The sequence below is a fragment of the Spinacia oleracea genome, chromosome 1 (assembly GCF_020520425.1).
Source record: "Spinacia oleracea cultivar Varoflay chromosome 1, BTI_SOV_V1, whole genome shotgun sequence".
Lineage (NCBI taxonomy): Eukaryota > Viridiplantae > Streptophyta > Magnoliopsida > Caryophyllales > Amaranthaceae > Spinacia > Spinacia oleracea.
Genome location: NC_079487.1, coordinates 83,896,885 through 83,915,244, shown reverse-complemented (window position 1 = coordinate 83,915,244; position 18,360 = coordinate 83,896,885). Strand labels below are relative to the sequence as shown.

Sequence of the window (18,360 nt, the reverse complement as noted above, 5' to 3'; positions counted from 1 at the left end):
CTAATTAATTTCATACATAATATTCCCAACTGAACCCTACATGTGCGGTGGCTTACACGAGCTAACCCTTCACATGTGGTAAAATAAATAGTACAACGAGGTACGAATAATTGGCTCAAAGTATGCTATACATCCCGTACAATAGCATACAAATAAATAATCCATCCCTTGCATGTGAAACAAACCATACATGCATAAATATTGAACAACATGATTGACAATGAAATCCATACTCATAATAAACTCAACATGCTTGTTCAACCAACAATTCAATAATTCCAATAATATTAGTCCACATGATCGTTCACCAAAGCATATATGAATCCACATAATATAATTCACATCATCAACAATCACGTAATGTCGTTGACAAAAGGTGTGGTCGCCCTAGACTTGTACGTACCTTGAATACCTAAGCGTATGGGCCACTTTGAAATAACGAGCACTCAACTAGAAATCACCTCCTATCATCAAAATAATGAAACTTAAATTATTTCCATGTTCATTAAATTTCCAGCAACTTTATAAAATCTAAAACCTTTTTTAAACTTTAGAATTCAATCGTTTTTCCATAATATAATCGTCTCAATTTGCAAAATCAATCCCTTGTACGAAAACATATACTTTTTCCGCCTTTAAAATCAATAAAAATCAACACTTTAAGCCTTTATTCAAATCTGAAAATATAATTGATTATCATAATTAAAATCATCACCTAATTATGCTAATCAATTGACTCATTAGATCTAGGTTAAAACCCTAACTTGAAAATCCCAATAAAACTAATTTATTATCATAAAAATCAATCCTTTATTAAATAAACGAATCTGAAAATTCATGCTTTAATAATTAAAACAAGCCTAATGAATCACAACACGCAAATCCTCAAATTACGGTGTTCATAACCGATTCCCAGCATTTTAATCATTCAAAACAATATTAATATTATAATTTAAAATACGAAATTGAAATAGAATAGGTAAGGAAGAAGAGAATTATACCAATCCGGCCTATAGCACGGAACAACCACGAATTAGAGTGATTGGGCGAAAAGGAATTGAATTACGAACACGAACAACACAGACGCGTGTGTGCGCGCAGGGACGAAGGGACGCAGCAGCGCTTGCGCGCGGGATAGGGCACACGGCACGCAAGGGCGCGCGCGCGAGGAGGGGCGAGAGAGCAGGGGTGTGCGCTGAGCACACGAGCAACAATAAGGCACAGCAGCAGCGCAGGCACGAGGGCTCGCTGCGGGCTGCGGGCGAGAGAAGAGAGACGAGAGGGAGTGTGGGCGCCGGAGTGCGAGAGAGCGAGTGAGGGAGTGTTGGGCGCTGGGCGCGACAACACACGAGGGCACAAGGGGAGAGTAGCGCGCTGGGGCGTAAGGCCAAGCAGCAACGACGCAACAGCAAGAGGGGGCACGAGCACGAGGGCACGAGGGCCGTGCAGCGTGCGGACGAGCCGAGCAAAGAGGAGAGAGGAAGAGTGATGGGCAAGCAAAGCAAAATAGGGTTTATGAATTTTATGGGCTCATTTAATGATGAGGAGTCCTATTTATAGGCTCCTTATTTTTAATGGGCTAGGCTTAAGAAAATAGGATTGGGCTTAGCAATTAAATGATTGGGCTAGCCAAGAGCTTGGAATTAAATTCTTTTGATTGGGCTCGTTTAATAAAACGAATTGGACTTTTCATTTAAAACCCGAAGCCTTTAAAAATCATTTGCAACCCAATTAATTTCCCGACTCAAGAATTAAATTCGTTTCGTAATTAAGTAAAATAATAAATATTCTAATTAATTAAAATACATTTAAATAATCCCTCAAAAAAAATACATTTAAATAAAATACATTTAAATATTATTTAAATGCTAATTAAACTTAAAATTCTTTATAAATATAATAAAATATACCTATAAATATCATAAAAAATACGAGGTATTACAATTGAAGCCAACACAAATCACAGTTAACTACTATCCACTTTTTTAAAATGTAATGGCAGCAATTTATCAGAATTATAGGAAACAGTTGGCTTGAAAACTATATTGTACACAGGAATTTTGATAATATTTATGCCCATTACTAATGAAAATACACCCTACTTCACCAACATTCAATTATACGTACTAAACCAAAATCTCCTTTACCAACATTCAATTAGACTAAAATTTAACCAAAATTTGGGCAAAAAACTATCATTACTGACTACGGAGTAATTAAGTACAAAAACGATGAGAAACTAAGTAAGAAGAGAGAAAGATACATACCCAAAGTTGTTGAAGTGAAGATTGAATAGCCATCAATAATACTCCAGTTTCCACTTTCCAGTAATGAAAGTGGAATTAATCCCACTCCCAAACAACATTATACTAATCTTATTCCTGGGAATTTCCACATTCTCCCTATAAATTCCCTATTGAATCTCTTAATTTTTCGATTAAATTTTGTTAAAAATGTATCAAAATTATATACAATTTTCTATACGGTGAAATATTAATCTGAAAAATTATGAATTAGGGCATCCATTAAATATTCAAAAGGTCTTGCGCGCACAAGGTGTACAATAAATTTATTGTACACCAAGATAACTTTTACCCATTTTTTTGTAACTTTAACTTAGTTTTGATTAACTTTTATATTGAGTAAATAGGTCTGGAGGTCCCTAAACATTGCCAAAAGGAGCAGTTAGGTCTCTCAAGTTTCAAAAGGAGCATTTAGGTCCCTCAAAATGGATGGAAAACGCTGCTTTTTGTTTTCCGTCACTAACGGCCGTTAAAATTCAATTAAATTAAAAGGAAACTAAATAAATGGCACTAAACGACAAAAATACAGTTACATTTACCATTTACCAATAATTAAATAAACGGAAATCCATTTAAGTTAGCTTTTTACAAAAATACAGCCGTTGAGGCTCTCAAAAAACAGAGTATTTAACATTCCATGCACAACAAAACAACAATAAAACACTTAAAAAACAAAATTCTTTCTTCTCCATCTTCTGCTCTGTGTTTTTTCTCTGTTGCTCCACCATAGCTGACTCTTCTCAACAAAAAAGGAATTTTTCTGCCATTTTTTTTAAAATCTTAAGTTAGCTTATTTTAACAATAATTAAACATATTTAGGAATAAATTATTAAAACGTAATTTATTTGCAGAATGATGAACATGGCTATCTCTTTGTTCAACAATGGTGATAATGAACACCCTAACAGGTGCTACTGTGGATTCACAGTATCCATTCAAAAGGCATGGACAAAAGAAAATCCTGGAAGGAGGTTCATTGCTTGTCCAGATTATGATGTTGAAACAAACAGAAGGGGTTGCATCTTTTTTAGATGGATTGATGAACAAGAACCAACAACTTGGCAAACAATTGTCATACTAGGGTTAATACAAGATAAACAAAGCCTTGCTGCTGAAGTTGATAGTTTTAGGATAAAACTTAGTGAAGCTAACAATTATGCAAGGAAGAGGGAGGCAGACTATGTGATGAGCAAGATGAGAAGACCTATTAGTGTGAAATGTGAAGTGTGGGTTGTAATCCTAGTGGTTCTGGTTTTTTTTATCTGGTTTGTTTTAAGTTACGTGGGTAGGTAAAATGTAATGATCTGCACTAATGAAATGTAATGAAGACTTTAAATTCAATAAAATCTAACCTCATGGTCTTTTTTCTAATCTTCTAGCCATTGCAAGATCCTGCAATGCTTGGCTTGATATTGTGTGTCCTTGACTTGGTTGAGTCTGTGACAATGGGAAGTCATGTGCAGGGAAGGAATAGATGGTTTGCTCACCCCCGTGATCAGAATAGAAAGCTGCAGGAGGTCTTTGCCTCTGTGGTGTGGGGAAATGTTGTGATATAGGCTGCATTAATTAAAAAAAATTAGGAACAAGTTGGCTTCAGTACAGTAAAGTAACATGTAAGAAAGAATTTGAGTCTATTGAATGACTTACAGTAGCTATTCTTTGATACCCATTTGGGTAGGTATAAATACCCACACCCCTATTGTGCATTGGTATAGCTGAACTGGTTCTTGGGTGTTGTTGATGTGGTGTGGTCTGCTCTGCAGTAGCATAATTATTGCTGTGTTGTTGTTGCTTAGGGGCATTCTTGCAACCCTTTTTGTTGTGGCCTATCACACCACATAAGATGCATTTCATGGCACAGCCTGTTCTCTTCAGCTTACCAGATGCAGTTACCTCTCCAACACCATATCTCCTCTTTGTTTTAGGTCTTCCATTGACCTTTTTCACCTTTGGAGCCACAACAATGCTATCAGAAGTAGGCCACTCTTGAGGACCATTTAAAGGCTCTAACAAAAATTCATATGCCTTCATGTAGGTCTGTTTGCAGAAATAGGCATTCACATATTGTTCTGGGTGGTCTACTTTATTCCATATAGCAACAATTGCATGTTTGCATGGAATCCCACTCACCTGCCATGCATTGCAACTGCAAGTATGTTGGTTCAGATCCACCACATACTTAACCTGTGTTGCACCTTCTCTTACTCCATAGCAAAACCCACCATCCCAGTATGCATTCCAACCCCTAGCCCAAATTTTGTGTTTCTCTAACAGAATTTGGATCCTAGGACACAACGTTATCTCCTTTTTCCCAATGAAATCTCTTTTCTTGTGCAGTCGATCCATCAAACCCTCTCTGATATCTTCCAACATGGTAATAATAGGCTTGTGCCTTGCACTCAAGATGTATGCATTAAACACCTCACTCATGTTGTTGTCTACACTGTCACAACAAGATAATAGAGTGTAGAATGCCCTACACCATTTCTTGTAGTTCCTTTTCAGTAGGTCTTCAGCAGCTTCATGTGAAATACCCCTCATTACTTCAATGTTTTCATTGAAGTGATTTACTGTGTTGCTTTTTGCAATAGTCCAGAATTATTTTCTGTACTCTAAACCACCTCCAAACACTCCCCTAAAGTTACAGTACACATGCCTTGCACACACCCTACTTTCAGCTTGTGGAAACACATTTGAAACAGCAGCAAGTAAACCCTTTTGTTGGTCAGATATGAATGTGTACCCTGCTCCTTCACTAGTGCCTAAATAAGTAGCTAGAAGTTCTAGAAACCAACTCCATGTGTCAGTGCTCTCAACCTCACAAACAACCCAAGCCAAAGGGAACATTTGATTGTTTCCATCTGTGAGGGGGTCGAAAAAGCGCGAGGCTAATGCGTGACCTCGTCCCTCGTGGGTGTGACGTTTCTTTTTGTCAAATCAAGTGTAATTGGATTTCCTGTGAGTTTACACCCAATTGACTAGTAATATAGGAGTCGCCCTTCAATTTTTAACGACAATGAGAAAAACTGACAAAACCCGGTTATCGTGACATAAAGGGAGTGCAATTATGTTTGACCACGACAGCCGTAGGTTCCCTTGTGATCCCTGGTGTGGGGATCTCTCAATATACACCCGCAAGGTAGAGATTGAGGGTTCGGGGGACTGTAACTACCGAGAGGAGTACTCGCTCTTCGATAACTCCAGAGGCAGGATATCCTTACTAGCTCAGCATAAATAATTGAAGGGACATGCGTTAACTATTAAACTAATCTGAGTTGATTTTAACAATATGCAACATATAATACTAGATCGAGCGCGATTATCTAATTTAGATTGTATTAAGGGACCTAGCATGATAATCCAATTTCCCAAAAATATTATCTTTATTAGGCGTGATAGAACAATCAGATTTAATTAGTTTAACAGTTCATAAAAGGGCGAGGAAAGCAATTAAATCATGGAAAAGGGACACATTACGACGCACCCTTGAGAGGTGCGTCACGGTTCTCAGAAAACTAACCACTTTGACTTTGCTATTTCTCCTTTTATTTAACGAATCTCAAATTATGGGATAGGATACGTTCTGTTCGATTTTTGGATCGATTGCGACAGAACGCGTGATCAATTTCGCAGCGTGAGGCTTAGGCTTAGGGGTTGGAGTCAATACTCAGAATATGAATTGTGTGTTGTTCTTTTCACGTCGAACTTGGGGCTATATTTATAGAAAAGAGTTCGTGGAAAGATAGAATTGTAGAACTCTAATCCACGAGGAATTAGGAAAGAACACATCCCAGGTATTTTCAGCGCCCAGGGCTGGGCGTCAAAGATATCGGCGCCCAGCTCTGGGCGTTGAAAATAGGATCCAGGCAATTTCAGCGCCCAGGGCTGGGCGTTGAAATTGATGTTTGGGCCGTTTCTTTGTCAGATTCGGACTCTTAGAATCCGGAGTGTATGAGACTTAATCGAGTCGTCTTTTAGTGCGTATTAATTTTATGACGGGATGCGTCTGGGCCCGTTACGAACTCTAGGCTCGTTAGGATTTTAATTTAATACGTAACTCTTATTTTCGAATCGTATTAGGAATAGGATTCTCTCGCAACTTCTATCTCATTTAGGATTTATGTTGGAGTGCAACACCTAATTCTGACAGGTTTCTATCTTTTATGACTTGCCACTTTTAACAACTGCCCATTATAGCAGTTACTATTTTTAGCAGGTTTCTATAAATAGCAGGTTTCGGGTGAAATGAAAAGGGTGATTGAGATTCGTTATTTTATAGGAGATGCGTTGCCAAGTGGAGATTTATGTTCTCATCATCGAACCTTCCCTTTTGGGAATGGGGACAAAAGTAGGTGTCTACAGTTAGCCCCCACTTTGACTGAGTCTCGGGATGAGACGATGGTCAAAGTACTAGACGGAGTGCGTCACACAAGCCATGGTGACCTATTTTGCGAGGGTCTCACGAGCCCCCGAGTGATAACATTTGACTTAAGGGTCATCACTTGAAGTGTCGACATATCCCTCACGTGTCATTGGGATTTATCAACGGATAGTATAGAAACTCCCTCACTTTGTCATTGGAAGTATCTAAATATGCGTAGAAACTCCCTCACTTTGTCATTGGGAGTAGCTACAGATGTTTTCGAAATCAAAGCTATAAAGTGTAATTGGGCCTGGCCAAGCCCAATCACGAGGTAAAAATGTTTTTGAAGATTCTCATTCTCAGGGTTAGCTAAACGAGAAAACCCCCTTGTTTTTATGGGACGTAAAACGAAGGAAAATCCAGCACATCGTTCTTTTTTGGAAAAACGGGAAACCAATCCTTTAATTTTTGGAAAAAGGGAAAACCGATCACATCGCTCTTTTTTGGAAAAAACGGGAAACCAATCCTTTAATTTTTGGAAAAAGGGAAAACCGATCCTTTAATTTTTGGAAAAAGGGAAAACCGATCCTTTAATTTTTGGAAAAAGGGAAAACCGATCCTTTAATTTTTGGAAAAAGGGAAAACCGATCCTTTAATTTTTGGAAAAAGGGAAAACCGATCCTTTAATTTTTGGAAAAAGGGAAAACCGATCCTTTAATTTTTGGAAAAAGGGAAAACCAGAAAAAGTTATCGCTGCAGCGACTAAGGACCTGTGCGGTTAGTGGCGCAGACCCCGCCGGCTAAAGATGGCGAGCCTGTCCGCTAAGGGTGGACGCCCCGTCCGAAAGAAGTAGACGAATCTGTTTTGAAGTTTGTTTGCTTTTTTTGAAAATAAGGACCTACGCGGTTTGTGATGTAGACCCCGCCGGCTAAAGATGGCGAGCCTATTTTGAATTTGAAGATTTTATTTTTCGAAAACTGAGGACATGCGCGGTTAGTGACGCAGAACCCGCCCGCTGAAGGTGGGCGAGCCTGTTTGTGTTTTTTGAAGAATTTATTTTCTTTCGAGGGATGCTCGGATTTAGTTGCAACCTGAATGTGGGTTGACAACGTGCTTAGACGGACCATTGTCTGGTGGTCATCATCTTTCATGGTTTTGAGCTAGTCTTTTCGGCTCAATTTTGCCACTACCTGGGTCCTTGATTAGGGGACTATGTATAAGTATCAACGGCGACCTTTGTCTTGAGGTCGTAATCTGGTTTTATCTTTCGAGATTATCCAAACATGGGACTTCGTACAGCGTAGTCTGGGAATATTGTTTTAACTTTGCATAATATATATTTTCCTTCGAGCCCCCAAGCACTCGTGCTTGACGGTCATTTCTTGTCAAAGAGGTTCCTTGGGGATACGCATTCTGTAATGTCCTTGATCGTGTTTGGGATTGTGCTTGTAAGTGCGAGCGATCTTTGTAGTAGTGTGCTACTCTTAACAAAGCCGTGAGGTGCGACTTTCAGTAAAGAAATCGGCAATTTTCAAGTCGAATGAATATGGCAGGGCCCTATGGAAGTCAGAGCTGTTTTTCTTTTTTTTTGGGTCTGGGATTATTTTCGGCGCCCATGCCTGGGCGTTAAAGATTTCGGCGCCCAGCGCTGGGCGCTGAAAATGATTTCTGGCGAGGGTTCTTGATAACACAGTTGGCCTCTTGTTCGTTCGTTTTCTTTTTTTTTCTTTTCTTCTAGAGATTCTTTTTTTGGAACGAACCGTTCATTTGAGATCACCGTTGATTGGTGAATAACAATCATTTCTCGAGAAACCGTAGCCGATTGGTGGACTACGGTGTTTGTCGTTTTTGGGCGATTATTTAAAGGGACTGTTGCTCTTAAGGCGTACAGTTATTGCAATAGTCGGGAGAGTCTATGTGGCCCGAGGAACATACCTTGAGGTGTAAGACTTTGATCGCCCCTATATTTTTTCTTTTGAACATGTTCGTGAATGTTCGATACTTAGAATGATGATGTGTATGTGCGAACGAGCGTTCATAGAATGGTCGTTACGTGCGGTCCATTAATCAGTTTGCTTGAATCATTTTTTTTTTGAGCAATGACTGATGTTGAATAGTTTTCTTAGAAGCTTGATAGGGTTCAGGCCCATTCATGAAGTGGGCTCAAACATCGTACCCTTTCGATTGTTCAAACATTTGCTTCGAGGTTTTTTATTTTGCTATGGTTGTTTCGTAGCTTGGAGCCCCCAAGTATGCATGTTGGGATGCTTCCTTTTGGCCTACGATTTTTGTAGGTTCTTTCGAGAAAGATGCCTTGGGGTTCCGCTCGTGTAGGTGCGAGCTATCCCTTCCGTGGTAGGTAATATTTCGCTACCTTTAATCCTTAATGTAGGAGTCGTGGGGCTTGCATTTTGAATTTGGGTGATAAGTAGTCTTTGCCTCTTTTACACCTGCTCTTGGTCATGCCTGTATTAGTGCAATATGCCTTACTCTTTTTATTTTAGACTTGTACCGTGGGATGGTTGAACTTATGGTGCAACGTAGGCTTGTGTGGCCTAACAGCGTGTCTTAGAACATTCCTCCAGGTGTTGGGATATCATTATTTTTTGCATTGGAGTACTTGGTCACGCGTCGTTCAGGTGTTCGAACAGGTGTAGCACCTTCTGCGTGGGTGTGCACGGCTTATTACTTCGTTCGATGCGAGGATTCATAGATGTTTCTTTCTTGTTTTATCCTTGATTTTTCTTTCGCTTTTGCTTTGGAACGACGTAGACTGTGTAACGGGCGCTTGTAGGGCGGGCGTTATGTGCAGTAGTTTGATCGGAGTTTTGGTGACTCGCGATTTTCAGTTACCCTTGTTAGTGGGGTGACTTTATATATTCTAAGTAGTGCTTAGAATTTGGGAGGGGTTGTAGCCATTCTAAGGTTCGTTTTACACGATCAAACCTTAGGATTGTGCCCTTATGACGTGTGTATAGCATTAGCGTCGAGAATTAGTGATAAAATCGTCATTTCGAGCATTTTTAGAGTGTTTTTCTCAAGCCCCCAATTGTAGCTACGGGATTGGCTTGGTGCTATAATGCTTTGCATACGTTTTTATGCATTCATGGTGACATGGATCATGAATAGTTTGAACCAGACTCGTTTAGTGCGAGGTACGTTCGAGTAGTGATTTGCTACTTTTCCTGTAAATGTCGTATTGTGCGACATTGCCATGGTCAAGGTAGTCACATGTTGAAGTGTGCCTTTGACCAAAAGCTAGGTGCCTTTCTTTACCCATAATCATATTTAGAAATCTTTTGACTCACTTGCAACATTGAGATAAACGCATACTTAGCTTAAACCAACGACACTTTATTATGTTCGAAGAAGTCTTTGAAAATCATTTGAAAATTATTTAAAATCCGAGTCCTACTGTGTACAACCCGAGGTGTCCTAGGTAAGTTGACTTATAGAAAGGTTCGTACAGGATTATATGAGTGAATCAAAATACTGTTACGATTTTTGGAATGCTGTCTAAGGATTTGCTAGAAGCCAGGGTGCAGGTGTCAAGATATTACTTGTGCCCGTTTGGCATATGCTTTAGGCTTTTAGGTAGGGATGTCAATGGGGCGGGGCGGATGCGGATGTATGTCCCTCCATCCCCATCCCCACCTAAAATTTTCATCCCCATCCCCGCCCCATCACCTATGGCGGGTACAAAATTCATCCCCATCCCCGCCCCAATGGGTATAAACTAAAATCCATCCCCGCCCCACCACCCAACTGCGTATCCATCCCCGTCTTATCCCCGCCCCATACCCACGCCAATATCCGCCTAATTTTTCTTATTAAGCAAACATTTTCCATATGTACGAAGTAATGAAAGTTAACTTTAGAAAAAAAAAACCTTACGACTAAAGAGACACATATAATCGAAAAAATACCCGTCATAACAAAAAAAATCTAAACAAAAAACTTAAAATTCTCACCTAAATTCATATTATCACCTAAACATGCACATAAATACAAACTCACCCCATCGCCCATGGCGGGTATGAAGCGGGGCGAGTGGGGATGGGGCGGGGATGGGGCGGGTTCAACACAAAATCCACACCCGCCCCATCACCCATGGCGGGTACAATTTCTATACCCATCCCCGCCCCATCACCCGCCAAACCTACCTCCATCCCCGCCTACTTGGGGCGGATGCGGGGCGGGTCTCCTACGAAACCCGCCCCACTGACATCCCTACTTTTAGGGCCATCTTTTCCAGAATTGCGGGAATATAAACCGTTTTCAAATTGACTTAGATTTACTTGGTGTATGTCCGTACAAAAGGTCAAGGTATATTTAGTTCTTTCCCTAGCTCTTTCATTTCAATTTTTAGCCCCCAGTTGTTGTTATGTCTTCCCATTAATGATGCTTTCAGATTTCGATTTTAGATGTCCGTGTCATATGTCTGAGTAGGGTGAGCCTTGGTTAAGTGCCAAGTCCTATTGACAATGTCTGATTTTTTTCAAAAGGGGATTCGCAAGCATTTGAATTACCATGAGCGGGTCCCCTGAGTTCGAAGGAACGATGGGGCGATGCCGTAGGACAATCCTTTTTATTGCAAGCTTACTGCCTTTACTACTTATTGGCGATTATGACTGTGTCTAGTGGTGAAAGAAGGTCTTTAAGTGAGTTACTTTGCTTTAGGGAGGGTCAAGTCGAGTACTTTAGAGGTCATGGATGCTTGTGCTAGCCCCCATTCGATTGAGGCAAAGCGATCTTTTGAGTCTTGGCTAAGTGCCTAGGAGTGTAAGTGCTCCTTCAGGCAAGGGTATGTGCCCTTATTATTTTTCGATGTGTGCTCATTAATTTTGGCATATTGATGACTTGGATTCTTCTTTTGACTTAAGTTTTTCTTTTGTCTTGGATTACAAGTATTTAAATTTCAATAAGGGACTCTATTTCTTATTCTTGTTATTCTATAGGCTCTAACATTTTTGCAAATTGGTTGGACCGAATCATGGATTGCCTACGTATCCGCCTTAAATAGATTTAATTTGGAATCAGGTCTTGCGTAGTTCTTAGCCTAGAAAATGGTTTCATAGAATGCTGATTTTAAACAAGTACGTTCGAGTGGAATCGTAATGTTTGAAATAGGGTGAAATAAGTGAAGTTTATTATTATTTTAATCTGCCGCTTCGCCGTAAGCCAAAATTTTGTTTTATTTTTTTTAGTACATAATTTTTGAGTACATGTATTTTTTGGTACGTATATCTGGATACGTGTTGTACCCCTCCAAGTGTTCGTTATTTTTCCGTGTATGTGTAGATAAAATGACGAGCACTTCTGATCAAAACTTGGCAGGCGGAGAGTTTCAACGCCCAGGCTGGGGCGTCAAAGTTTTCGGCGCCCAGGTGTGGGCGCTGGAAATATTTTCTGGGCGGATCTTTTTTGGTGCGCTAAATGCTTCTTTTCTCTTTTTTTGTGCGCTTTGCAATGTTTGCTTTTTTATTATTTATTATTTTTTTGTACTTTTCATTTGTCTTCTTTTTTATTCGTGACTCAAGACAGTTTGAAAGATGGGTTGAATGAGATAGGATAATTTGTATAGGTATTGGTCAAGCATGAGGATTACATCAACCAAGGCCAATGAATAGCATGGGGACGGCTCAAGGGTATATCAACAGGATGTATCCAAACAAGTTATATGGTTATTATGCTAATGGTGGTGTAAAAGCAGGTTTTGGAAATAACGGGTATGACGTACGTGTCAATGGCCGTACGTGGTTTGCAATTGATAACAAGTTCAGGAACAAGAGTCGAGGTAATGGTTTCTTGGGTTATGGAAATGAGAACATGGATGGGTTAAATGAGCTGAACAGGGGCCCCAGAGCGAAGGCGTCTAAGAACATAAGGCTTGGAAAGGGTAGACATCGCAGAACTTTATGTAGTTTTTGTGGCATGATCTGGATTGGTTGACTCAATTCTTTTCCTTCGTTTACTTGGGTGAATTTCGTACTTTGGGAGGTACGGGCTAAGTATTTCATGGCTCGTTCTTTTCGCTCTCCCTTTTCTCTTTCTCTTTAAGTATTTCATGGCTCTTTTCGCTCTCCCTTTTCTCTTTCTCTTTAAGTATTTCATGGCTCTTTTCGCTCTCCCTTTTCTCTTTCTCTTTTTTTTGCTTGGGATTTCTCCCCAACATAAATCCTTCAATCAATTTTTTTTATTTGGGCTAAAAGGTAGATGGTTGTGGTCTTTGAGTCACGGGGCGAGACTGAGTGAGCCTCGTTTTGTAGGCCTATAATGGACCTTTAAATTATCTTACTTTGCAAGCGTATTTAGTCGTTTCTTAAAATGTGGAGTCGCCACTGTGAGGGGGTCGAAAAAGCGCGAGGCTAATGCGTGACCTCGTCCCTCGTGGGTGTGACGTTTCTTAAAATGTGCAAATAGCGTAGATTCAAAATGTTGTTTTTACTTTATTGAAATTTAACGAAAGAATTACATCGAAAATAATTTTTTTTGCTTCTTTTCAGACTCCAGTTTCTGGGATTTAATTGGAAGTTGTGATTTAGACTTGAACTTTCATTAATCTTTCTGATTATAACCCGTGTATGAATATAAGGAGGTGGCCTAGACTCAAAATAATGACGTGGCGTAAGCCTATAATACTTGACCAAGCAACTTTCAGACTTAGGGTAATTGGACCACAACTTTCGTTGGTTGACACTTTAGATTTTAACCCTTGGGTGTTCATTTGTCATGCACCATTTTGCTTAATGTTGGCAAGGTAGTTAGTTAGGGAGATCGAATTATTATTTTTGCAAGACTAGAATCATTGGTGCGGCTTCCCTCTTAGTGTGTATTGCTTTACCCCAATGGTAGCCTTATGGTATGCCGATTTGGGTATTTTCATGGTTTGTCATGTTGCATTCATGGAAAATCTTTTAGTCCGTACTTAGGAGTATTTAAAGGAGCGAGTGGCTCGAGAGGAATATGATAGTCGTGACCCAATGTGATCATAAGCCTTGAGGCCATTAACTTTTTGTTGACACCTTAGGTTCACTTTGGGGGTTGTGCGACTATGGAGGAATGATTTCAGAATGTGACTGTTTCCATTTTGCAAATACTATAATATATTCTTTTTATTGGTGAGAGAGAGAGTATTGAGGCCGTAGATTCTTAGCAAGGGATGACAATTACATATGGGTGCTTATTGATTTAAATGTTAGGAAGGGAGACTCAATATGGTTTAACCTTTTAACTTGCAGAATGACACCAAGCATTAGGACCGATTCTATGGATAAGACAACTAAGACTTAGGATTTAGATTGTACTTTGGCATACCCTATTCTAGACTCAGATTTATTTATTTTTTTATTTGAACATTATTTTTCCTTGAAAACTCTATTTGAACATTATTTTTTGAATACTTTGCCCATGTGACATTCAAGGTTATTAGCATGTTCGGTTTTGATGCCGAGCATTGTTGTCGTAGGAGGCCTAAAAACGACACAAAGAGTTATTTTTTATTTTTTTATATATAAGTCGCTTTTGGAATCGAGTGCTTTTTCATACGCCCTCGTAGCAAAAAAAAAATTTCACGAAAAGTTTTTTTTTGCTACGCATTTTCTTCATGCGTGGGGACCGAGGCTGCTGTGCCTGACCAAAAGACCAGGCAGCAACTTCAACGCCCAGCGTAAGGCGTGAGAAATTTTGGCGCCCAGCCAGGGGCGTTGAAAATGCGTCCCTGGCTGGTTCTCGTTTTCTGTTTGCGTCTACTTTTTGTTTATGCGACTTCGATTTTGCGGGCTTGCCTAATAACGTCCTTTACGCGTTGTGTAGCGTTTGTGGGATTCGTTACAGGCCATCCCGAGCGTCGCTTATTTTTATGGCGATCGCTCGGGTTTGCGGAACACGTATTTTGGTATAACTCTTTGGCTAATTGGTTTATGAATGTTTGGGCAATTTTTTAAGGTCGTTGGTTTTCTGGGATGGTTTGTCACACAATCATATATTTCGCTACACATAACTAACATTACATCATGAGGCAATAATAATATGTCATGTAGTTTTATAATAGGCTTCTATGGGTAGCATTTGCGCCTGGCTTGGTACCGCTTCTATCGCAGATCCAACACATGCCCCGGTCGAGGTAGTGCCTTCAACAGACGAATTTCGCCCAAGAGGCCAATCACGATGTAAGCCAAGGGGGCATGCACCAATGAGAGGGACCTAATGGGCGAGCGATTGGGTTTGGGACGGGTGTACTACTAGAGAAAGTGCCGAGTGGACAACATTCGAAGCGTATGCACCCCCTGGTTGGCGATGGGTATCCTTAGTCCTAACTCCCTAAGGGAGCCAAGATTCGTTATGCGGTTCTGCCCGTTCACATTAATATGTTGATTTTCAGGTCGTCCCAACTTGATGGGGAAATAAACGCGGGGTAGGATCGTTTCACCCTTCGGCTATTTTGATTACCTACAAGCACGAGTATTTCCTTCACTATCCCCAGTGGAGTCGCCACTGTGAGGGGGTCGAAAAAGCGCGAGGCTAATGCGTGACCTCGTCCCTCGTGGGTGTGACGTTTCTTTTTGTCAAATCAAGTGTAATTGGATTTCCTGTGAGTTTACACCCAATTGACTAGTAATATAGGAGTCGTCATTCAGTTTTTAACGACAATGAGAAAAACTGACAAAACTCGATTATCGTGACATAAAGGGAGTGCAATTATGTTTGACCACGACGGCCGTAGGTTCCCTTGTGATCCCTGGTGTGGGGATCTCTCAATATACACCCGCAAGGTAGAGATTGAGGGTTCGGGGGACTGTAACTACCGAGAGGAGTACTCGCTCTTCGATAACTCCAGAGGCAGGATATCCTTACTAGCTCAGCATAAATAATTGAAGGGACATGCGTTAACTATTAAACTAATCTGAGTTGATTTTAACAATATGCAACATATAATACTAGATCGAGCGCGATTATCTGATTTAAATTGTATTAAGGGACCTAGCATGATAATCCAATTTCCCAAAAATATTATCTTTATTAGGCGTGATAGAACAATCAGATTTAATTAGTTTAACAGTTCATAAAAGGGCGAGGAAAGCAATTAAATCATGGAAAAGGGACACATTACGACGCACCCTTGAGAGGTGCGTCACGGTTCTCAGAAAACTAACCACTTTGACTTTGCTATTTCTCCTTTTATTTAACGAATCTCAAATTATGGGACAGGATACGTTCTGTTCGATTTTTGGATCGATTGCGACAGAACGCGTGATCAATTTCGCAGCGTGAGGCTTAGGCTTAGGGGTTGGAGTCAATACTCAGAATATGAATTGTGTGTTGTTCTTTTCACGTCGAACTTGGGGCTATATTTATAGAAAAGAGTTCGTGGAAAGATAGAATTGTAGAACTCTAATCCACGAGGAATTAGGAAAGAACACATCCCAGGTATTTTCAGCGCCCAGGGCTGGGCGTCAAAGATATCGGCGCCCAGCTCTGGGCGTTGAAAATAGGATCCAGGCAATTTCAGCGCCCAGGGTTGGGCGTTGAAATTGATGTTTGGGCCGTTTCTTTGTCAGATTCGGACTCTTAGAATCCGGAGTGTATGAGACTTAATCGAGTCTTTTAGTGCGTATTAATTTTATGACGGGATGCGTCTGGGCCCGTTACGGACTCTAGGCTCGTTAGGATTTTAATTTAATACGTAACTCTTATTTTCGAATCGTATTAGGAATAGGATTCTCTCGCAACTTCTATCTTATTTAGGATTTATGTTGGAGTGCAACACCTAATTCTGACAGGTTTCTATCTTTTATGACTTGCCACTTTTAACAACTGCCCATTACGGCAGTTACTATTTTTAGCAGGTTTCTATAAATAGCAGGTTTCGGGTGAAATGAAAAGGGTGATTGAGATTCGTTATTTTATAGGAGATGCGTTGCCAAGTGGAGATTTATGTTCTCATCATCGAACCTTCCCTTTCGGGAATGGGGACAAAAGTAGGTGTCTACACCATCCCTCCCTACTGCTACTAACAATTGACCCCCAAATGGTCCCTTTAAGAAACATCCATCAAGTGATATGAAAGGTCTGCATCCTGCCAAGGACCCTTTCCTAAGTGCCTCAAAACACAAATACAATCTGTCAAACACATTTGCATCCAACTTCAACTTCATTGTGTTCCCTGGATTGCTTCTTAGTATCTCAGCTGCATACCTTGGGAGTAATGCATACTGCTCTTTGTATTCACCAACAATGAGTGCTTGACCCCTTCTCCTAGCCCTGGCAGCCTTGTCTTTGCTCACCCTTATACCCTTTTCTAACCAAATGGTTTCCTGAATATCTTGCACTCTCATGTAAAGGTTAACCTTAAACAGATTCTGATAGTGTTCTGCAATCCAATGTGAAGTCATCTTCTTAATGATGGTGTCCTACCAGAAGTGTGCTCACTGACAAATGTTTTCACTGTAAATGACCTTCTTCCTCTCTCCCATGAAGCCCAAATTCTCCATTTACAACCTTTATCTTTGTGCTCACACTCTGCACAAACCCTAGTGGAATCATTTTTAGAAAATGGAATGTTTCTTCCTTTATCAATTGAATAATCTATGATTGCTTTCCTAAATGTCTTTGGATTCTCAAGATGTTGCCCAACATAAAAAGTGGCTTCCCTCTCTTCAGTTTCAGTGTTGTTTTGCTTCTGTTTCCCTCTCCCCCTCTTATGGTGTTGTGGTGCAACTAAGTAACCAACATCATCCTCATCTTCTGACTCACTAGGGCTGTCTAAGTCACTGTATCCATCAAAGTCATCCCCTAAATTCAGACCACCTTCTACTTTACTTTCTGCTAGTTTTTTCAGCATTACTAACTCCTCAAAATAAGTCTTTTCCCTTCTCATATCATCAGATATCTTAGACCTAGTAGTGGCTAACTCATCATCATCCTCATCTGTACCCTCTGAATCATAATCAATTTCAGGTTGAGGCACATTTTGAGGTTGAATTTGAGGTTCAGGTTGAGGTTCAGGTTGAGGTTCAGTTTGTTTGGGTGGGAGTACTGTAAAAGGTGGTTCCACATAATCAAAATTTAAGTCAACCACATCAGTATTCAACAACTCAAGGAAGCTACCTCTCCCTCCTCCCCCTCCTCCACTCCTGTTTAGGTTAAAGTTGTAGGTGGGTTTGATTTTATGTTCAATGTATATATGAATGCTTTTGTATTCAAAAAGTAAAGCTAAGAAAGGGTCACAAGTACTACTATCAAAACCTAAAAACCTAACCCCATTCTTGAATTCTTTCCTAGGGTCCCAGAAATGTACTTTCTCTATATCATTATAACCTAAACTATCCACTAATTCCTTAACATATTTGCCATCTGCATTCTCATGGATGTAATCAAAGACATCCACCCTCCCCCCAGTATAAACCATATCACCTTTGCACAACTCATTCACCACCATGATGCACATATATGCAAGGGTTCAAAGTCAAATCATCAACATCTGATCAAAGTTAAACAATATCAATTAAAAAAACAAAACTTTAAACCAAATGAAATTAAGCTTGAATAACAAAACAAGAGATAACAAAAGGAAATATTTCATTCATTCATTCATCATGATCATTCCAATTTCCATTTACAAAAGGGTAGGCTTCAACCCTTACATTTCAAACCTCAATCCACTATTGAGGGAGAAGCTAGCCTACGGTTAA

General features: G+C 40.1%; 1 protein-coding gene across 1 annotated transcript; it reads right to left on the bottom strand.

Moving 5' to 3' along the window:
* Window positions 1-3,896: 3,896 nt before the first annotated feature.
* Window positions 3,897-17,061, bottom strand: LOC110801663 (uncharacterized). Its single transcript, XM_056834260.1, has 3 exons — window positions 16,685-17,061; window positions 4,434-4,746; window positions 3,897-4,340 (listed from the first exon to the last, which is right to left on the bottom strand). The coding sequence occupies exons 1-3, from the start codon at window positions 17,059-17,061 to the stop codon at window positions 3,897-3,899; spliced, it is 1,134 nt and encodes a 377-aa protein (XP_056690238.1).
* Window positions 17,062-18,360: the final 1,299 nt, after the last annotated feature.

Excerpts from the sequence above, each read along its gene's own strand:
- LOC110801663 (XM_056834260.1), bottom strand. The coding sequence starts at position 17,061 with ATGACTTCACATTGGATTGCAGAACACTATCAGAATCTGTTTAAGGTT. Across the intron at positions 4,747-16,684 it reads GGACCATTTGGGGGTCAATT|TGTAGACAACAACATGAGTG; the intron begins GTTAGTAGCAGT and ends TTGTTGTGACAG. Across the intron at positions 4,341-4,433 it reads GCAGTTGCAATGCATGGCAG|ACCTACATGAAGGCATATGA; the intron begins GTGAGTGGGATT and ends TTCTGCAAACAG.